The sequence below is a fragment of the Coffea arabica genome, chromosome 2c (assembly GCF_036785885.1).
Source record: "Coffea arabica cultivar ET-39 chromosome 2c, Coffea Arabica ET-39 HiFi, whole genome shotgun sequence".
Taxonomy (NCBI): domain Eukaryota; kingdom Viridiplantae; phylum Streptophyta; class Magnoliopsida; order Gentianales; family Rubiaceae; genus Coffea; species Coffea arabica.
Genome location: NC_092312.1, coordinates 32,781,271 through 32,805,042, shown reverse-complemented (window position 1 = coordinate 32,805,042; position 23,772 = coordinate 32,781,271). Strand labels below are relative to the sequence as shown.

Below are 23,772 nucleotides of genomic sequence, written 5' to 3'. Positions count from 1 at the left end.
ATGCAATATTGCAATCCTCATTTAACCCGTCGATCCCATGTGTGTGACCAAGGAAGGTCACAATTAGTAATCCGTTTCTAACATATCATCTTATGCATTTTTTTGGCTTTTAGCTAGAATAAGAGCTTCTCGGCAATGCTAGCAGTTAGCCTGGAACAATTTCAGACCTTTATCAGATTACAACATTGGTGCAGAGGCTAACTCAATGGAGGTGGCGGAAAGACGTTAATGAAGCTTTGAGTGTGGACATAGACAGATGCAAATGTTCCAGGAACACATGTGATGCGGTCATCCAAGTTACTATTGAGGGTGTGGTGATACCATCTGGACCAATCACGCGAGGCCAAAAGGATGAAGGAGCAATTGAATGTTTTGGTACGAGCGATACAAGAGGCTAAAGAAGGTAGTTCGATGTTTGAAGGTAACTCGGAGTTCGTGACTTTACTCCGACTCGAGGATCAAGACCCGTGAACGGAGCATTTACAAGCTTGATTCAAGTCTCACGTGCTCAAGTTCTCGAGTAGTTAGCAAATTTTGTCGTTTGAATTAGTAGAATAAGCAAGTGACTTAAGTGAAGTAGTCTTGCCATTTTAGTCATTATATTAGTCATAATTTTAGTTATTAATTTCGGTCATGAAGAGTCCTTGGGAGCCGAAGTTAATGGGTTTCCTTAGGCTAGACTTATTAGGGTTTCGACTTGTGTAAAGCTATAAATAGCTTCATATCAATAACAAAAACAGATTTTGCTTCTTGACAATTAAGGGTGATTCTCTTGGCTTCTTGTGAGCAGCCTTGAACATCTTACAAACGTCCTAAGAGTTTATCTTGGTTTATCAAACAAGAATCATACTTGTTTGTGGTGCCGCTCTACCAAATTTCTAGGTTCGCTAATTCGCTAAATTACGGGTTGAGATCGTATCAAGAGTATTCGCAACTTAGAGGGTTAAATTAAGTCTAAAAGGGATTCTGCAATTTGAAACCTGGAAAATTCCATCAAGATCGTGGGGTTGTGGGGAACAAATTTCGCCGTCGTGGAGGAATTCCCATCAACATGTTTAGAGTTCAGGCATGATTAAGCATGAAGGGTACATTGAATAGGTTACCAATGAAAAGGAATATATTGCAATTTAGACAAACAATAGGGCCAAGTACATATCGGTTAAATTGGGCATCATCTCTCAAGCCTTCATAACTCACAAGTCCCATGCTTTAAACGAGTACGGATTTCAGTGTTTTTATAAAGTATTTAGAAGTTTTCAAATCTGAATGATGTGTTATGGATTGTGGACTTACTACAAACTTATTGGAACTTGCCTATTCATACATGCTTGTGCAGGCATAACAACATCCAGCACATAGCACAGTCCTTAAGATCACAGATACACAAATCTAATTGTTATTTGTTAAAAATATCTAAAATATCTATTTTTACTTCCATATTACATTTTCAAAAATCCAATATTAGCTGTACTTCAGTCATACCAAAACCCCCCGTGACCTGGAGAAACTGCATCTAGCTAATCTTAAGTACTTTCAAGAATTCTTTTGGATACCATGCAACCTTTACCATTAGATAATAAACCTGACAGATCTGCAAAAAGTCATGGAGAAACACCAGATGATATGGACTTGTGCTAAATACAATTTATCTAGTCAATAAACACTATTCAACTATGGGCATGAAGCATCCTGGAGTTTTCTTGAGCTTCCATGTTATGGTTCACCGGGATGTCACAAGGAGATAAGATATCCACCATCGAAATTCCTGCTGTATAGTTGTAATTGTTGCTGTCAAAATTCAGAAGACTAATACAATTAAGCCAAACAGCCTCTGGTGTAGTAGTCAATAAGTACTTTAAGCAATTGAAACTTAGACGTTCAGAGGAATGTTCAATTGTAAATCATTAAAACGTCTAGTTCAGAACTTTCATGTTTTTGTAGAACAGATCAAAACTTCATCAGTCAACAGTAAACTATCATGAATTAGCATTTGTGGCTAAATCAAAACAGACCCTTCTCCCTGGAAAAAGCAAAAACTTTCTAGCAATGCAAGAGCCAACAACTTGCAGAATTTTCTGCAACCAAAAAAAGCATTCTCAATCATCCAGAAGGAGAGGAAACAGGGAGGCACCTAGACCATGAAATTTCCACAAGCAAATTTTCACCAAAGCCCTTAAAAACATCCAAAAGGAGAACAAGATATCCTGGACAGTGATGCTAGTTTCTAGAAGCATCTGGAAATTTCAGCAATCTAGGGGAATAAGAAAGGGACTACAATTCCAACATCCTGAAAGTAAACTTCCATTAAAGATATCACACCCATTCTTACTGATTCTGCTGTTGTTGTCTCAATCTAAGATAATATCAACGTCACCAAACCAAACAAAGTCTCCATCCCAAAAGTGTATTGGAAGGTAGACAATGCAGAAATCATCAAGTCACTCGCCAAATCTATAAACATGTTGCAGAACAATTAAACACAGGCTAACATCTCAATATGCTGGTAGGCCTCAGTACATTGATATTTCACAGAATTCCTCTAGCCAAAATAAACTTTTGCAGGCTCTCCTTCAACAAGCTCCTTGACGGTCATATCATTTAGATCATAAGAAATGACTTTCCCCAAGTGAGATATGACAAGAGTTGCTTTCTGTCCTTTCTCATCAACAATAAAGCATCGCAAATGCCCGAGGAAGCATAAATTTTAGCATAAATTTTACCGACCATAAATTTTGTGGAAGTACCGACCATAAATTTTTGCAACTGCTCGAAAAAGCAGCAACGGGAAAATAATGCTCAACAAGGGGATAGAACTACCCCTAAACAAGTTAATGAAAGAAGGAATAGACTAATAGTGCCAACATGGGTATATGCCATAGATAAGCAACTGACTCCAGAGTCGTTTGCGGTGATGGAAGGTAAAAATTTCGAGAATGAAATTTTCGTAAGAGGGAGAGAGTGTGAGAATTCGAAAATTATTTTAACTTTTTTCCTATTTTTGAAAAATTAATTTATATTTCTTTTTAATTTTACTTTACTTGCTTATTTGCTAACCTTAATTTGACAGTGATTTAAAAGTTAAGTTAAGATTTTTGTCATTCCCTTTTTATATTTTAGTGTATGCTAAGTTCCATAGTACATTAAGGTAGTTTGACCGACGAATGAGATGTGTGAGTTATATTTGGTGGACGAGAACAAGTGTGGTACTAGAGGGAATATGTGATTGGAAGTGTTAAGAGTGAATTAGTGAAACATAAGTTACCAAACAAGGGAAAACAAAGAGATAGGTTTGAACCAACTCGCGCCATTTGTCACCGGTTGAAGACACCATTTGATCAAGACCTTTCTTTCATTAATTTCCTTACTTTCCTTTTTATTATTTCTCCCTTACATTTCCAGGGTTTTGGCCAAATTTAGAGAAAGAAAAGAGAGAGGAAAAGAAAAAAAAAAAAAAAAGAAAGAAGGGGAAAAATGGATGGATGACAAGTGTTGGTCATCAAGCCAACTTTGACCAAAGACTTCTCTAGTTTTTATCTTATAATTTTAAGGCCCGAAAACAACCTAAAAGGGGAGTGAATTAGGTTGATTAAGAAACTAATCAAGTTATGGGCACTTTTTGCTCAATGTGAAATTTATCCTCTTTTCTAAGTGATCACACAATGAATCAATCAATGAATGAATAATATCACTTGAGAGAAGTAGAAGATATAAACAATTTAAAGATCACAAGATAACAATAAATAAATAAGAAAGGAAGAATTGCAAACCAATTGACTATCAAGCTCCTCTTAAACTTGTAGATCAATTCAAACAAGTTTCTTCAAATTGATGAAATACAACCAATCTTGTGTACAAAGGAAGGCTCACTTCCTCCTTGCTCCAATCTCCACTTGGTCAACTTAGGAAGTTTTACTATCCCTCAGGACAACCCTCACAGAGTTACACTATTGAAGTATTCACTCACAAATGAAAAGTTTACAATGAACTTCACACCACTAAGACTACAAATCTTCCTTGGAGAGTGTTTTCTCACTAAAACTACTCTATATCTTTTGTATCTTTAGTGTGCAAAAGTTGTTTGAAATTTGTGACCATGCTCTATTTATAGGAGAGTAAGAAAGTGCTTCATTAATGCTTCCAACATATAGAAAGTAACTAAAGAGTCAACTAGCCGTTGGGAATGTCGGACGTCCGGTACATTCGAAACATGCGTCCGACAGCAGGCAGTGAGTTTGAAAAATCTTCTTCAATTCTATCGGACATCCGGTGCTTGTGTCCGAAAGCAGACAATGAGTTAGAAGGAATATCTCAATTCTATCGGACGTCCGGTATTGTCTTTGTGAGCATCCGACAATTTTCCTCGAGTTTGAAGGATCCTATCGGACATCCGATGCTTGCGTCCGATCGAGATTAGTGAGTTAGGGAGAATGTCTTATTTCCTTTGGACGTCCGGTGATAGAGTTCTTCATGCGTCCGAAGTTGTGCAATGATTATCGAACGTCCGATCCAGTCTTCACGAGCGTCCGACAGCTTTCAGCACTCTTTGTCTCTTTCAATTGTACTTAATCTTTGAACCTGATTTGTTTCATTGCTGAAAAAAATCTTTGAAGAGATATTAATACTATCCATTTGCTTTGTAAACATCAAAAGACAGGGATCAAAATCAACATTCTCCCTCTTTTTGATGATGACAAAACAATGGATGGAAGGAAGGAAAATGAGTAGAAACTCCCTTACTCATAGCATCCAAAACCATGAAATATCATCAAATGAACCCCCCCTTACTCATAGCATCCCAAACCAACATCCATTTTGTAATTTCTCCCCCTTTTTGTCATCATAAAAGTAGAGAGTAATTGCCATAAAAAAAACAGTAGTGGCAACCATCATCAATCAATAACAGAAGAATAATATCAAAAGATACCTAAAATTATTAATAAACATCAATGAGACAAACATTCATATCAACCAATATTCATTAGTCATTCAAAAATCGTCAAAGGAAACTTAGTTCAGAACATCAGAAATATCAAAAGCATTACAAAATACTTGTAGCGATCATACCTCTGTATTTCTTCTCATCAATTTTCGTACCTTCTTGAGTTTGAAGCACTCGAAGTCTAAGGAAGAAATTCAAACTCCCATCATACTCATCTAGCATAATAGTAGAAAAAATCCTTGCACAAACACTCATTAATAGCACCAAAGATAATATCATTCACATATATATGTATAAATAGAAGATCATTTGAACATTGTTTAGAGAAATGAGTGATATCCACAATGTCCCTTTTAAAAATATTCTCAACAAAAAAAAAACTATCCAATTTTTTTTTTTAAAAAAACTATTCTCAATCAAGAGATTTGGGTCTTTGAGAGTTAGTATCATGTCTAACTATCCACATGCATTTCATGCCTCTTTTCATGTTTTTTCTCACATAGCAATCACTTTTCATGTGACCTTTTTGACAATAAAAATTACACACTTTGTAGGGTAGGTTGGGAACTAAATTGTTGTTTTCTACTTCTTGTCATCCTCAACCGGATGGTTAAATTGAAGTAGTAAATAGAACTTTGTCAATACTCTTGCGTGCTATTATAAAGAAAAATCTTAAAATATGAGAAGAATGTCTTCCTCATGTAGAGTTTGCATATGATAGGGCAGTGCATAGTACTACACAATTTTCACCTTTTCAAGTTGTATATTATTTTAATCCCTTAAATCCCTTAGACTAGTTACCTTTACCTTCTTCTGAACATGTGAATTTAGATGGCAAAAGGAAGGCCGACTTTGTGAAGTCATTGCATGAGAAGGTGCGCGCTAACATTAAGAGAAGAACCGCCTAATATGTCCAGCAAGTTAACAAGAATAGGCGCAAGTTTATTTTTGAACTTGGTGGTCGGGTATGGTTCCACTTGCGCAAGAAAAGGTTCCTAAACAACGTCAAAGCATGTTGTCACCAAGAGGAAATGATGGCGGCGTTGTGGCGGCGGCGTTGGTCAAGGAGAGAGGAATGGGGAAGTGCGGACTTAAAATTAGCATGAAATGCGGCAAATTGTGCACTGTTTGATATATGTGTGGGCCCCCAAACTTAGGCTACATAAGTTTTTTGCCATGGCCCGAAGGTCAATTTTGTTGACTTTGCACGCCGTAAAAAAGAAATCATTTTCTGTTCTTGGGAGCTTGGCTTCACAAAACAAAACTAACCATACTCTGCTCTGCTGCAGTAGTGCTCTCTTTCTCTCGTTAGCTTGATTGAATTTGTTTCGGTACTTGAACCTCCACCCCAAGATATGGCTCTTGCCATAGTTGGAGGCTCTTTTCTCTCGGCTTTCCTTCAAGTGCTGTTTGACAGGATGGCTACACCAGAGTTCCTGACTTTGTTTCGTAAGCGAAAAGCTGATGATGAACTCCTCAAGAAGCTCAAGATGAACTTACTGGCAGTTGGAGCAGTGCTTGATGATGCAGAAAACAAGGAAATAAGCAACCAAGCTGTCAAAGAATGGCTTGAAGAGCTCCATGAACTCGTTTACCAGGCAGATGACTTGCTCGATGAGATCAACACTGAAGCTCTCAGAGTTAAGGTAGAAACTGAGTACCAGAGCTCGACCAGCTTCATGGTAAGTGCTTCCACTTATATTTCATCTTTCAGTAATCAGTTCTTTAAAAGGATTATGCCTGAGATAGAAAAAGTTGTGATTAGCCTAGACGGATTTATACAGCAAATTAATCCCTTGGGCTTGCAAGTTGTTGAATCGAAAATACAATCATGTCGACTGCCTTCGACTTCTTTGGTCGATGAGAACACTGTTTGTGGTAGAGATGTTGACAAGGAGAAGATAATCCAAATGTTGTTGTCTGAGGATGAAAAAAGAGACAGTGTCACTGTAGTTCCAATAGTGGGCCAAGGTGGGATTGGTAAGACGACCTTGGTTCAATTGGTTTACAATGATAAGAGGGTGAAGAATCATTTCACTACCAAGGCATGGGTTTGTGTATCAGAAGCATATGATGCGACAAAGATAACGAAGGAACTCCTTAAGGAGCTCGAGATCTCGTTTTCTGACTCTGGTGAGGGTTTGAATTCCCTTCAGCTTAAGCTACAACTTGGCTTAACTGATAAAAGGTTTGTTCTTGTACTGGATGATGTTTGGAATCGTGACTATGATGACTGGGATACATTGAAGATGCTGCTCAAAGGTGGTTCTGAAGGAAGCAAGATCATAGTGACAACACGAGTTAACAGAATTGCATTAATGATGGGCGAAAAAATGTCAATTCATCATTTGGATTTGATATCAGAGGAGGACCCTTGGTCCTTATTTGAGAAACATGCATTTGGAGATAAAGACAATGAAAACTGGCGTGAACTTGAAGTGATAGGAAAGAAACTTGTGAACAAGTGTGAAGGGTTGCCTTTGGCTGTGAAAACAATTGCAGGTCTTTTGCGTTCAAGAGGGATGGTTGAGGAGTGGGAAGACATTTTAAGAAATGATATATGGAACCAGACAAGAAATCCAAATGGCATCTTGCCAGCATTGAGGTTAAGCTACATGCACCTTTCTTCCCATCTTAAAAGGTGCTTTGCTTATTGTTCTGTGTTCCATAAAGGTTTATGGTTTTAAAAAAAAAGAAATAATTCAGCTATGGCATGCTAATGGTCTTCTGGAGCACCAAAGAGAGTTTAAAACTATTGAAGACATAGGTGAAGAGTACTTGCATGAACTGAGATTGAGGTCATTGTTGTGGCAGCCAAGCAACGACAAATTCTCTATGCATGACCTTATCAATGATTTGGCTAGATTTGTTGCAGGAAAATATTGTCTCAGGTTGGAAGATCACTACCCTGGCCATGGCACCACAGCTAGAGTACGTAACTTCACATATTTTCCCAGTGAGTATGACACATTTGATAAGTTTAAACTCTTGAGGGAGGGCAAGAATTTAAGAGCATTTCTCCCCGTTGGTATGTATCGATCTGCTACTGGAAGAATAAGCAACAAATTTGTACATGATATGTTGCCCACATTCAAGTCTTTCATGGTTCTGTCTTTGTACAATAGAAGTATAATTAAGTTGCCCTACTCAATCAGTGGTTTGAAGCGAATACGAATCCTAGATCTGTCTCGTACGCACATAGAAAAGCTATCGGATTGGATATGTACCCTGTACAGTCTACAAACATTGTTGTTGTCATATTGCAAGAACCTTGAAGAGTTGCCCAAAGATCTGGGGAAGTTAATTAATTTGTATTACCTAGATGTTAGTGGAGCTCTGCTCAAGAAAATGCCAATACAAATGGATAGATTGACAAACCTTCAAGTTTTAACTACTTTTGTGGTAGGCAAGGACTGTGGTTCAGCAATCAAGGAGCTGGGCCAGCTTCCTATGCTTGGCGGTAATTTACTCCTTTATGGGTTGGAAAATGTTTCTGGAGGGAGAGAAGCATCAATGGCAAACATGAAGGGAAAGAAACACCTTAAAAGTTTAACTCTAGAGTGGAAAGGTGATATTAATGATTCACAAGTTCCGAGAGATGTGCTTGAGAGTCTAGAGCCTCATTCAAGTATAAATCATTTGAAAATCAATGGATATCATGGGACAAGATTTCCTAAATGGCTGGAAACCCCTTCATTTTGCAGTATAGAGTCCTTGAGTCTGTCCAACTGTGCATATTGCTTTCACTTGCCTGCACTTGGGCAGATTCAGTCCTTGAAATCTCTTGAAATTGTTGGAATGAGTAATATATCAGCCTTTACTGAAGACATGTATTTTGGTAACAATTGTGAAATCGAACCTTTTCCATCTCTCCAAAAATTCAAAATTGAGAATATGCAAGATTTGGAGAGATGGGATATTCCAGAATGTGAAGTTTTTTGTAGTCTTGAAAAGCTCTATTTAATCGATTACCCCAAACTCAATGCAAAATTGCCCAAACAACTTTTGTCGCTACGAAAACTTGAGATTTCTGGATGCGACAATCTTGTGCTCTCTAATGGTCGGTTGAGTATCTTTGACAGTGACATTCAACAACTCTCATCTCTTTGTAAATTAAAGATTTCACGCATGGAGCATTTGAAAGAGTTGTCCCCAGAACTGAACAAGTTAGACTCCCTTGAGAGGTTGGAAATTAGTGATTGTGGGTCTCTCATATCGTTTCCCTTGGGTAACCTACCTACCTCACTGGAAAAACTTGTATGCAATGGTTGTGGCGGTTTTGAATCAGAAAGCGCAAGTTACCAACCTGTTTCCCTCCTTGAGGAGTTGAAATGCAAGAATTGCAACTCTCTCAAAGTTGTCTCGCTTGGCTTGTTCCCTACGCTAAAAGTTGTTCAGGTTAAAGACTGCAAGCGTATGGAGGTGCTCTCAGTTCCTCCATGCAGGATTGGGAATGGAAGTGGTACTCTTAACTTCTCTGCAATGCTTAAAGATCTGGGACTGTGGTAATCTAATATCTTTTCCAGAGGAAGGATTGCCAGCCCCTAATCTAAGGCAGATAGAAATCATCAATTGCGAGAAGCTCAAGTTCCTGCCGGCAAGGATGGAATCACTTCTTCCATCTCTTCGGAAACTTGATCTATGCAATTGTCCAGAAATTGAGTGCTTTCCAAAAGGTGGTTTGCCTACCAGCCTACAATCCCTTTATATCCTCAACTGCAAAAAGCTCCTGACAAGCCCAAAAACATGGGATTTGCTGAGACTCCCCTCTCTTAGAGGCTTACGGATTGATGTTACTGATGAAGCAGTGGAGTCTTTTCCAAATGAGGACTGGTTGCTGCCTTGCACGCTTGAATATCTTGAACTCAGGGGATGTCAGAATCTGAAAATGCTAAACTATTCGGGTCTTCAACACCTCACCTCTCTACAAAGGCTACGAATCACTTGGTGCAGACTACTCCAGTCATTGCCAGAAGAGGGACTGCCCACCTCCTTAACCAAACTAGAAATCAGAGACTCTCCGCTGCTGAAACCAAGATTAGAATGGGAGAAAGGACAAGACTGGGCCGAGGTTGCCCATATCCCCTGCATAATAGTCGATGAAGAATTAATCCCGTAACGGAGACGCTGGCCGTGTCAGGGCTCCACCATGATCATCCATATTGAGTAATTTAAGGTACTTTTTTTTTCATTTTTCAAGATTTTTGTATTCTGCAGAACACTATGAAGCCTCAAAAGCTAAAAGACAGCTAATATTGCTTCTTTTGTCATGATTGCAATACGAATCCTATTTTGTTATACTATGATGTGTCTTCCACTCTAGGCAGTATACCACTCTTGGAATTCTATGGACCAGTCGCTGTTCTCAGCTTCAGCCATTTCAGGAAGAGAGGCTACTTACCTCCCAAGAAATCAAAAACGCTCTATTGCTGACACCACATTTAGAATGGAGGAAAGAGAATATAGGCTGAAGGTGGTTCATATATTGTAAATGTTAGTGTTGAAGTCATTCCATGATAAACATACTCGTCCTCCAAAATGTTGTCCTCCAGTAACTGAAGGTAAATTCCCTCTGCCCCCAAAATGTTTCAGTGATTTGCAAGTGGGAATGCTTTATATCCTTGATGGATAAGTGCACTTAAATTATTTGGTGCATACATTATGGATAACTTTGAATTACAGGTTTTACCGCGCATTTGTCAAATACTGGATTAGTACATCATTCCTTGTTTGAGGCAAAAGAGCAATGCTAATGCTAGTTATTTATCATACCTAGAAAGTGTTTTGTTTTCCCTTTTTGGGTTTGAGACAATGCTTACATATTCCTTAAACTGTTCAACATGTACTGCATTCCTCATAGTATTTTATGCAATGTTTTGTATGTTATAATGATCATTGTGGATCTATTCAATTCACAATTTGATAAGAAGCACAAAGAAAAGTTAATTGAAATGCAAGTATTCATAGCCTTCACAGTTGTGCTAAAAAGACTTAGTGATATCAATTCTCCATTCCTTTTCTATCATGTTTAAATTCTCTAGGCCAATCAAGAAAGTCACCATGGTCTTCTGTCCGAGCTTTTAACACCAGAGTAAACTCAATGTTAGGGATACATGCGTGCTTGTTGAATTGGGTTATAAATAACTAGAAACATCAAATTTGAGGTGTTAATCGTTCCATAAATTATAGTATGCACTCTGCTTGACTCTTTAGATTTGTCAAATTTGTGGATGCAAATTAAAGATGTCTGCTTCTCAAAGGGGTACAAAACACAGTACTTCAATTGTAAATATCTGTGCTTGAGTTATTATTCGTTCCATAAATTACAGTATGCACTGCGCTTGAATACTTAGATTTGTCAAATTTCTGGATGCATATTAATGATATTTGCTCCTCAAAGGTACAATACACAGTACTTCAATTACTTTGCAAAAGTTTCCAGTTTACATGTCAGTGTTCTAGGATTGAAGTACTCTCATGATCATTTAACTTTCTTGCAGAAGTAACCCAAAAGGATCCATGGCTGCACAGAGCTCCAGTTTGCTATCAGAGAAGGGCTCCCCCTTTCCTGATTTCTCTCTGAATCTGAAGATAGACAGCACTTGAACGTACACACTCTTGATTTCACTTTTTTTTTTGGGAATGATATCATTCACTTCAAATGCTTTAAATCCTGCAAGCAAATCACACATCGAATCACCTGATCATATACTAAAATCTTTCTACCATTGAGCACAGGCTATTTTTCAAAGTTGATCTGTATACCTCCAGAATGTGGTGTTCCAAAGTTTTGACCACTTATTCAAACTTCATAACATACAGCCGCATATGTTTTAAACAATAATCATGTGAACTCAAGGTTTTTATGCTTTCTGAAATACGATTAAAAGTGACAAACCACTAAATCCTTATTCCTCCTGTTTTAAACTATTAGCCTTTGTTCTGAATATTTTAGTTAAACATTTCTGTTAAATTGACAATTTTCTTTTTCTGGCTAAGGTGCTGGATTACTTTAAACATCTTCAGCTACATCAGTTTTTGAAACAGAAAATATACCTTTTAAGGAACCATCACTTACAAATAACGCACAAGCTGAAATGCAGTCATCCTTGGGTGTTTTCCAAGACTATAAATCCACCAGGATGCCATTCTGATTCTAGAGTCCAAACACTTCGTTTTAAATGTCATGCAGGCTTGGTTGATATCTGTTTGTTGGGAAGTTGATAGCAGTTTTATTGTTATAGTCATCCAGTACTAGGAACATTACAAGTACTGGAAAAAAGAAATTTTAAATAATAAGAAAGGATAGCTATTGAAGTGGTATCTTGCATTTCATTGATAGGATGGTTGATCTCTTTGGTTTGACCTCGCATTTTTGTAATTGTTATTCTTATACCCTTTGTAGAGTGGTGAACATTGCAACAATTTTCTGCACTGAAGGGCTCCTCTGGAATGCGGAACTGGCAAAAATGTTGCATTTCATGATTTTTAACTGAATTGGGAGTATTGTAGCGGAATGTATTTCTTCTATTCCAGTAGGATGAACTCCCAAGGAATTGAAGGTGCTGCCTGGATGCAAACAATCCATGCCTAGATAACATGGCTGTGTACTGTAACTGACTACAACATTTTGTTTGCAAGGTCAGGGACACCGGTGAAGATTCACTTCCAATATATTGGTTGCTGCGGGAAACTGTTAGGAATCTTTGGTTCTTGATATGGTGCTGCATAAATGTTCATAAAATCTCAAGACTGCAAGTGGTTTCAGAATCTCAATTATCTTGAGCCCATGCACCGATGAACATATCTCATATATTTAAGATATTTTCATTTGCTCTTTCACTTTAGAAAATTAAGTTGAGGTAATGGGGTTTTGAACCTTTAACGGACCCCTACCAACTGAATCCAGTTTGTGACACTTCAACATTTTTGTGCAGTCAAAGTTTAGATACGTCCGTGTTTATACTTTTATATATGCATATATACACACACATGCATATGTTTATACTCTAAATTGCTTTCGGGCTGGTTTATCTGTTTACTCCTGTGTTTGTTTTAACTTTGTGTGTGTGTGTGTTAATTCCGTTCCGGAAAAAAAAAATGCATATGTACACACACACACATTAAATATCTACAATATGTAGGAAAAAATTGCAATTTCCTTGCAAGTGCATAATTCTCTTCTTTCTTTTCGGAAAACATGAAGATCAATTAGAAAACGATGTCAAAACCCCTTCTCCTTCTTTCAATTAGACACCATTGAGGTTATAATGAGTCAAATTTTGTAGTATACCTACCCTTTGATTTCTACCAAAAACATTGTTAATTAAAAGTTTTTGGATATTCATAGTGATGGTATTTTTGGGCATTTATAAAGCAAAGATTTTCACCAATTAAGATTCAAATGTTCTCATTGGAGCCAGTTTTATAAGTTTTTCAAACCAAAAATGTCAAAATTGTATTTAAAAAAATTCTGAAATTTTACTAGGTGAGAAGAGAAGGCAATGAAAAATGACTTTAAAACGTACTAAATGGAAAAATCAAATTTTGGCCCACCATGTTTCTTTTGGTCGCCAAAGTTTCGCGTTTAATTAAGCAAATTAATACTAGCTGATCGTCAAAATTAAATTGACATTGATCAAAGTTTTAGCTTTCCATTTTTTTTTACAAACATTTGTTGTTTAGATCAATATAATTCCATAGGATTAAAATAGTTATAATTTTTTGCTATACCTATGTATCAAATAATTATAGAAATGTAGATTGAATTAATTATATGCAAGATATATTCTAGGATCACTAGAAAACCAAAATGTTAAAATGCTAATTAGATATAATTTTGATCAGATATGATCTTCTAAGCAAAATCAAAACAATGAGTTTTATTTGATAATAAAATGCTTATCACACCAATTATATCCAAAATAAAAAAATTTTTAGGAATCACAACTAAACAAATAAAATTAACTAACTAATTTGAATTTCTCCCTTGATAGTGTTATATTTTGTTGTATATGTAAATTTAAGTTGTGAAAATACATCTCTAAATGAATAATATATCAGTGAAAATAATTTTATGGAAAATCGTATACTAAGCATCATACAATTTTAGCGAAAAAACAAACTTAAGGATAAGCCATTTTTTTTTATTTTAGGGATTCCCATGTTTGTGTCTTTTGCTTAATGATGTCATGATTTAGAGTCTCTTTTTGTAGGTGAACTCTAATTTTATTAGCCTAAAAGCCTCCTTGATAAATTAGTTGCAAAGTGATAATACACATATAACATATAAAAGGTGTTAGAAATAGTATAGGCTAGTTATAATTGTATTATGATTTTACTCTAACTGCTACTACGCAAATTCTTATAGGATTACTAGTAAACATAAGTTTCAAATGGTTATAATTAGTATGTGATTGCAATAAATGGTGAGGTTAAGTTTAACATAGTTGTACAAATGTGAAAGTCTTCTGGACAAATTTTCTTTTTGAATTATTTTCTTTGATGTTTTAAATAAAAGATAACGTTCCAATGATAAAGCTTTAAAGTATATCATCCAATGTCCATGTACATTCTAACTTTAGTCAGTAAATCAAACAATTTTTCTTTAAAAAATCCATTTTCTTTGAAAGTTAATTAATTGCCTACTCGCAATACAAAATATTTAGTGGGCGATCAACTTGATTTATAAATACAGCATATTGCTTATTTTTTTAAGGGATATTTAATTACCATAATAAGTGAAAATATGACAAAACTTATGACCAATTAATTAGGTACATGGTAGAATAAAACATACATCTGTTGCACCATAATTGAGAGAATGTACAAAAATAAATTCCAATTATGCAAAACAAACCAGCATGAGAGACCAGTGCTGGCATGATACATTAATAAAAGAAAAAAGAAGAAAAAATTAATTAGCTTTTAAATGTTCGAAATATTAGAGTTCTTAGTTTAAAACATCTAAATAAGTTACATTTAATTTGTATATTAAATATTATTAGTTGAAATTTAGGGGACTATATATTATAGAGCAAAAATACAAATACAAAATTTTTTTATTAACGTCAACTGGATTTTGTCACACCTCAAATCCGAATCCCTAGACCAAATTTGCAACATGGCATGCCTTAGTCAAGAGACCTTAGTCCCATGAATACAAGACATCATGATCATAACATATAAAATTTCACTAAAATTAAAACTTACAATCACCTAATAAATACATACTATATTCAAACCAATACATTTGCTAATACCCTTACTCTATACTCGTAGAATGAAAACTTCTATCTATCTATCTTTCTCTTATCTTCTAAAAGTACATGATTCTGCTTTCTTGATCTACGAGAAAAAATAAAGAAAATGTGGGTTGAGCAATGTACATATGCCCAGTAAATAGTATTTACTCTCTTATCGAATTAATAGCTACATACATATTATATATATTTGTAAATTCGGTCACACAGTACAACATACACACACCAAATAAAAACATTTGGCAACTTTCCATGTATTACATATACATATTTCATTGAGAGTGAGTGACATACACAAAGTGGACCCTGTTTGATATAGCACTTAGTCTCACAGGTTCTAGAGGTGGCCAGCCACGGATTTAAGGGGGGGCTGGTGGGGGCTTAAGCCCCCCCCCCCCAAGCCGCCGGAAAATCCCCTATTCTTAATGTCTGTCCACTGTAATTGCATGATCTTAATGTCTGTCCACTGTAATTCTTTTCTATTCTTCTTCTTTTTCTTGAAGCTGTACACGTATAGGTTATACACGTTCTGATGAAATTAATTGATTGATGAAGAATAAAAGACCGTCCGTCCAAAAAGGAAATCTATGTACATGCACCCTAGACCATTTCCTTTATCAGCTCTCATATCTGGATGCTTTCAGAGGAACACAATTAGTCAGCAACATGTGCGAACTTATCTCTTAGAATTGAAGGAAATGGAAGGTTTTGATCCTTCTGTTACGGAAGGAATAGCCTTCGACATATTGTAGCAGGGACATTGGGTATATCAGCAGTGTTATTCCAACTTAGCATCTGCAACCACAACTTTTATATAAGGGATTACAGATAGGAAATATTAAGAACCAATGATGGAGCCAAGGGGGGACAAAGGGGGGTCATGGCCCCCCTAAGTTTTGAAAATTTTAATTCATAATATGTAAATATGTGTGTAAAATAAAATTGGCCCCCCCTAAATTTTTACAATTTTAGTTTATATTATGAGAGTTGAGATATATATATATATATATATATATATATATATATATGAATTAGTCATCTTTGAATTAATTTTTTTCTTTAGAAAAAGTTATTTATTTTTTATTGTACTAATTATTTAACTTTCAAAATTTAAACATATAATGTGATGTTCCATAGTAAATTGACCAAATGTGATGTATTAGAATAAAAATACCCAATTCATAATTGTTAATGGGCTAAAAAGACCCAATTCATAATTGTTAAAAGCAAGAACTAGTACGTCTAAGAATAGAACTTCAATATTTTGAGTTCGACATTCCAAATCATCATGAATTGCAAGAATTATCTGGTATTCATGAGTTACGTCAAGACTTGGTGAAAACAAGAAAATCAGTGATATGTCCTCTTATTGACAGATTTATTAGACTTGTTGTTAGTCTTTCTATATCACCTGCAACTACAGAGCGGGCATTTTTAATTATGAAAATAATCAAGACAAAGCTCTGAAACAAGATGCAAGATAATTTCTTGAATGATTGTCTAACTGTGTATATAGAAAAGGAAGTTGCTGAAAAATTTAGCAGTGATTCAATCATAAATGAATTTAGTTCTATGAAAGAGCGTAGAGCTCAATTTACTTCTAAGAAAAGATATCGAAATTTCAAATTATGTTAACATAACTTTTATCTTTTTTCAATTGAAAATAGTTACATTTATATTACATGGTTATATATATATATATATATATATATATATATATATATTGCATAGGTGATATATTGGAGAGCATCTTCTCATAATGTGCAAATTAGATGGCTTGTGATGTTATAAGATATTTAATCAAAAGTTATCTTTTTTGTTAATTTTTGTTATGACTATACCGCATATTTATGAATAAACATACCTTTATAATTAAATTTAATATTTGATATTTTTAGATGTCATATATTTAAATAGAAGAAAATTATTTTGAACACAATATATTAAGATAATTTTATTTGGAAAAAATTTTGGCCCCTCCAGAAAAAAAATCCTGGCTCCGTCACTGGAGGTGGCCCCTGCCGAATGTAGCATGGAAATACATAACATGATATAATCATATTCATAGAATCTTGCAAACCAAAAAACGTGTCAATCATGTCATCTCATTTCATAAAGAATAGCTTCTAAATAAGTACATGCAATATCCAACTTCTAAGTACTCAATCTAGAGGTTGATAGCCCTCTGAGAGGACGATCAAGAGATTTTATGAATTAACCCTTGGCCATATAACATAAAATAAATCAATTGGTCAAGCACAATGGCTACCATGACTATCAATCTGCCGAACATAATGGCTGTCATGACCATACATATTAGGATTATTGTCCCTACTATCCATTTCATGACTGTTTAGAGCGTTTAGTAATACTAGGAGGGGATCACCGCGCATTTGCGCGGTGGACAGTTCTAAAATTTACATATCCAGTTATGCCCTCTTTACAAAATGCCTCTAACACAACCAAGGATAAACAAAATGAACGGTGTGAAATTTTAATCTTACCTAATTATTGCCCTCTAAAGATAAATTTTCTATGGAAAAATATATTATTGCAATTGTAAAAGATTTTAAGCTATAAAAAGTTGCATTTACAATTTGTCTAACAAAACTTTGACACTTGTCCATAGTCAAGGAATTCATGATAAATAGCTAAAAAACTAAAATTAGTCTTGTAGAATCTCGAAACATGAACTTGAAATTCCATGATTTTGATAAATACATATTTTAACTTAACAAAAAATAACAAATTTCTGTCATTCGTATTCGTTCTAGAAGTGAATGAGCAACTTTTGAAAGAAATTGTTGAGAACCTACCATGTATTATAACAAGAAAGAAAGTAGGATATAATCCATCGAAATTAGTTTACTGCTGTATAACCAAGTTAAAAATAAATCAAGAGACTTGAATGATGCCAATAATGACAGGACAAATTCAACAAACATCTGCACTTTTGGTTACTAATAGTCTCATACAAAATCTGTTACCACTTCTATTTTTCAACCCATTTCATAAGCAAGAAACTTTTTTCTTTTTTTCTTGGTACTTTTTTTACAGTAGTTGTCAAAGTCCAGAAATGAAAAGACTCTTACAGGTAAGCTAAAGTGTCTTGCTTGGTAACTTGAGTTCTTACCAAAGTGAAAATATTAGATGTGCTAGATCCCTGGAGATGGTATGCAATTAAACTTTTCTACAACTTGATCATGAAGCTGCGCAATTTACACAAAATGCCAATGAAAGATAAGGTCAAAAATGAAATAAAATGGTCATGCTATCAAATAGGCCAGGAAGATTCTAAAATGTAAAAATGAAACAGAAACTTCTCCAAAGAGGATGTCTTTATATTCTAATGACATACTCCAACCCAAAAGCCAAAATACATGCAACTCTAAATAAGGTCATGTAATTCGGCTTTTATTCCCAATAAAGTTCATATTACTCCAGCATCAAGAATCTATAAAATTTTTAGGTGTAAAGAAAAACAGTGAAGGCAATATTCACAAGTGTAAAGAAAAACAATAAAGGTAATATTCATTTAAAAAATTGGTCTTCAATCATATTCGGGGTTGCTCCTATTCAATATTTTCAGGGTTTACATGGATTGTTGAGTCTTTTGCAACAACTTGTTTAATCAAACTTTTGATATATGTTCTATTCCCATAGAAAGAAAACACAAGTACATGTGACCATTAATGAAAACCACTTGAAGAAAGAAAATGAAAAACACAGCCATCTTTCCAAGTCCAACATAATCTACTAAAAAATATATATTGAAAAAGTCAGCTAAATCTAAAAAAAGACAAGAAAAAAAAACCATGACTTGCATTCCATATAGTGATTGAGAAGCTTAGAAAATTTTTTAGGGAAACAAACACAAAGACATAACATGCTTTTTTTTTGTGAGGAAAAAACCACTACAGGATATACCTTAATAATAACATATTCATATAAACAGATGGAAACACATCTATTCCAAACATAATCCATTTCAAGAGAAATCCTTGAAAGGAAGTTAAAACAGCTCTCCATATAATGCTGGAGGAACATTAGCCTTAAAAAAAATCAAGTGCGGACATTATTACAGGAAGTAAGCAATAAATCCTCTTGTTTATGTTTAATTTAAAAGAATATAATTTAGACCTCACATTATTAAGGGAGAATTTGTTAGTTGTATCATTATTTTGCTTGTCCTACGACTTACAGGTCTCAGAGGCAAACCCTTGTTGCTAAGAGCACATGACGTTGACTTGAAACTTTGAAGCTTAGGATGGTTAAATCTACAATTAGCTTTGTATTTATAGTCTCCAGTTTTCAAGAAGTAACTACAGTCAGGTTGACCAGATCGCTGAGGATGTTCATCAACTGGCATTTGTCGTTGGTGCGATGCATAGAAATTGTGAGAACCTGTAAAATCCCTTATATTTTTCTCAAAATCCCCTTTTATTTGGAACTTATTACTTTATAATAGCTTTACTACCCAATCACCCCACAATAAGTCCAAATGAACATAGCTTTATTTCAAGTTAGCACGAATTAGGGTTTTTACGCCTATCCGTAGTGTGACTATCTGGTATGGAGGGTGGATCAAATTTGGTGATTAAGAGTGAGTTTTACATGATATTAAGTGCGTGATTAGAAGTGATAATAATAAGTTAGTGAATTATAAGTTAAAACCCTAGTATACGCGATTTAAGAAAAAACGGCTCGAACCGACGGGTACCGTTCACTACCGATTGAACCCACCATTTGACCACCATTTTTATCAAGCTAATCTCATTGATATTAGAGCTTAAATATCAGCTCTAAAGCTGATCATGAGGGCCGAAATATTTGACCCCAAAACCCCAAGGAAAAGAAAAAAAATTGAGATGTGATCTTGTATGGACAAGTGGCACTAATCCAAGAACCTTGGACCCAAATAAAGACTAAGCCTTATAACCTTTCTTGGTTTTCATTTCCTCTTCATTTTCAGCTATGGTGACCAAAACTTGAAGGAGCAAAAAAGAGAGAAGAAACTCCATTTGTATCTTAGAGTTGAGCTTCATTTGAGTGAAAATCAAGAAACAAAACCAATTAAATCTTCCTTTGAGTGCTTAGGTAGTTGTGTGTTGATAAAAGTTTGGAAGGGAAAGCTAGGGTTACTCTTGAAAGCAGCTTTAGTAAGGTAATAATGCTGGTTTACCATTTTCTTACTTTTAATCTTGTTTAAGTTGGTATAGCAGCTGAAATTTTTGGTTAATGATAGTTATTTCACTGGTTTGGATGGATATGGTACATGTTCTTGAGTTAGAGTTGAGGTTTTCAACTGTATTTCTTGTTGGTTAGATGGTATATGATGGTTATAATCTTGTATAGGGAGTTGAGATAGTGAATCAAGCCAGAAATAAGAAAATTAGCATTGGACTGCATGAATTCCAGTTTTCGATTTTGAAGATACCCTGTTCTGTCCAGTTCTGTTTGACCATGAAACAGGCAGAATTAGGCTTAACACAACATAAAAGTTGTAGAGAATGATATTTTATAGTTGCCTGTAAAATTTCAGCTCAATCCAAGAACTGTATCACATGAAAAGACAAAACTACCCCTGACTGCCATAGGTAAAGCTTTGTGGCCAGTTTTGACATTTCACCAATCTGACCCCGTCTGTTCACCCCGATCCATACTAGATTAGCATTTGTCCAAAACACAGAAGTTGTAGTGCTCTGTCTTAGCTTTCCAACGGCCCTGAAAACGCTTTAATCGAACTTCGGTAGTCTGAGATATTGTCGTTTACGCATAGTGCGATTAACTAGCTTGAATGTGAGATTCTGGTTCTATAATTTGAAATTTTGACCTGGATACACTATGAACTAGATCGAGTAGTCTTCATCAAAGTTGTAGGCCTTTGTCTTAACTTCGAAACGATATAAATTGTACCCCAATCTGATAAGCATAGCTTTGGTTGTGCCCGTTACGCTAAGTGACGGCAAATCTGTCTTTTGTTTTATGGCTTAAACTTCATTTCCAGACATTTTTCTAGTTTGATTTTATACTTGTATGACTTTGAGCCTATTGAACGGCTATGGAAATGAGATGATTTTATGTTTGACTTTGGGATTGACTGAGGAAAAGAATGAAGCTATAAATGGCTGGAAAATAGGTAAATACAAAGGGCGTGCTGCCCAAATTTACGCTCGAGAGTTAGGTAGATTTACTTGCGACTCGAGTAAGGCTTGAGAGCAAATACCACATGAACCATCTAGGATATTTGCGTCTTCTTTTATCGAGATATATAAATGAGAACTTGACTGAACTTGTACCCTTGGAAAAATGAAATTTACGACTAATAGAAATACGTTTTCTCCATTTCTTTGACTCAAATGGTATTTCAAAGTATAATTGATTCAAAGTTTCAAAGTTTTAAGAGAGAGCATGACCTTTTCGGAATTTGATCAGTATTTTGAATACTACTTAAACGAGTCGCATTTACTTGATTTTCTTGAAGCGAAACCCTTATGTGTCGAACTCTAGAGAGTTTTACATTCACAAATGATATTTTATCGTAGATTTGGAGTCCAACCAAGGAGTTGGACCTGAACGTGACTTTTGAGAGGCATTAGACCTTTGGTGAGTGCTTCCAAATACCTGATTGAACTGGACACTTGTTTTCAATACTTGACCAATATGATTTAATGATATGTAATCTGTTTGATCGAGTCGAGCCAGCAAGGGTTTGGTCGATTGGGTAACGAACCCTGGGTCTTTTGTTTTGTCGAGTGGAGTGATATCTCCTCGACTAATCGGTATACTCGAGTATTACCACCAGTGTATATTGAGGATTTTGGGCCCAGTAGGGGGTTTGGATGGTGGACGGAAAGTAGTTTAACTAATGCTCTACTGGATTGGTTACTTACTTGAAAGTTGACAGAGTGTCAACTATTACTTGATCAAGCTCTGGTGATGCAATGGAAATTTGGCTCCTGAGAGCCATCCATATCCTTATACTTTGGAATGATTAGTACTTATTGTGTTATTGCTTCATGTTAAAAAGAAAAACTTTACACTCGCTCAGTTTGAGATTTGCTACTTGAAGTGTTATTGCTCACTTTTATGAACTTTTCATACTCACTACTTTGCCACGTGATACTTACATGTTTAAATAATGGTCAATTTGCTATTTAGAATCTCACTAGGCTTTTAGCTCATTCCATGTCATTTGTTTTCCTTATAGGGGGTACGAGCGAGGCGTGAGACGTGTACAGACTAGCGTAATTTAGTTGTTTTGAATTTTGAATTTGTACTCGCGCTAGTACCCGACTAGGGTTGATTGTTACTCGAATTGTAAACACTTTGAAGTATTTTGGTGTGTAGAAGTTTTGTATCTGGATTTGAGCATCAATGTATATATTAAGTTGAAGTGGATGTGTTATTTATTGTCTATGGATATACGTTATTTTTCTTAAGTTATGAGTGAGTGAGTCCTGGCGAGAGTTGGGTAGGCGGTCTGCCGAACCCTTTGGTTCCCTTTAGGGAAAGGTAGGGTCGTCACAGAAATTGGTCTCAGATACTGGGTTGGTCATTGCAAATGCAAGCCTTAATCAATGGAAAGGAAACAATCGTGCAAAGAAGACCATTACACAAGTTTCAGTGAGTCAAGAACACCAACTTTCAAGAAAAAAGGGCTAATACATCTGTTATTTACTGCACAAGAATAATGGTACCAGATAGGTAAAACCAAATGTAATAACTTTAGAGCTTCATAGGCAGTAACAAGCATCTAGCAGCTTATATTTACACTGGAAATACTTCATGCAATAATTAACTCCTTCACTTTACCAACTAATTTCACATGCATAATTAAAGTCATGAATCTATTGACTGTTTTCTCTCTCTATTATATGTATTTATTTATTTATGGTTGGTTGCATGTACATAATTTGAGGTTTCATAGTGTTTCAAACAAAAATCGAGATCTATTTCCTCTCTGCAAATTGAGCTCAATAATTTTCTCTTACCTCTCTCCACATTGATCTCTAATTGTTTGAAATGTTTCTGCCAACCCCTTTTATTTAAGGATGGATTTCTCTTTTCATGCCATGAGAACATTTTTTAAAAGAGATCATGATACATCAGGAGTAAATCCACTTTAAAAGCACTATTTCTCACTTCTACATATATACCATAAAAAAAGGAACAACAAAGCAGTTAAAGACGACTTTGTATGCAGTATGGGAATGAGAGCCTATTGTCAATTTTCAAAAGAGATACAAAGAACAACAATCATTGTTAACTTCAATTAACTTCAAAGTCATGGAAAAAAAAAAACACAGCCTCTGAAGATTTTCATCACAATAAAGGTGAGTAAAAAGATAGTCTGCTATGGCACAAAAAGGTAAGAATTAGTTTCTTCATCTAAATTATAACTAAAAATTCACTTGTTCACTACACTATTACCCCATATGTTAAACCTTACACATTGACAAGCACAAATTGGAAACAGTGACAGATTTTCAAATGCATCAGTGACATCTAGTGTATCAGATGAAATTCATCAATGGTGTTCATCAAGCAAAGATAAAACCATCTGTAAGA

The 23,772-nt window shown here is 35.3% G+C and overlaps 1 protein-coding gene across 4 annotated transcripts; it reads left to right on the top strand.

The window, feature by feature from the left end:
- Nucleotides 1–6,125: 6,125 nt before the first annotated feature.
- On the top strand, nt 6,126–12,906 carry LOC113727222 (putative disease resistance RPP13-like protein 1). 4 transcript variants are annotated; one of them, XM_072075777.1, is made up of 5 exons: nt 6,126–10,115; nt 10,263–10,500; nt 11,440–11,547; nt 12,345–12,501; nt 12,586–12,906. In XM_072075777.1, exon 1 carries the CDS (start codon nt 7,775–7,777, stop codon nt 9,446–9,448), a length of 1,674 nt encoding a protein of 557 aa, XP_071931878.1. In that variant the 5' UTR covers nt 6,126–7,774; the 3' UTR covers nt 9,449–10,115; nt 10,263–10,500; nt 11,440–11,547; nt 12,345–12,501; nt 12,586–12,906. The 4 variants fall into 3 exon arrangements, with proteins under 4 accessions (XP_071931878.1, XP_071931879.1, XP_071931877.1 ...); XM_072075778.1 differs by having other exon boundaries at nt 12,581–12,906; XM_072075776.1 differs by having other exon boundaries at nt 12,345–12,906.
- The last annotated feature ends 10,866 nt before the right edge of the window (nt 12,907–23,772 follow it).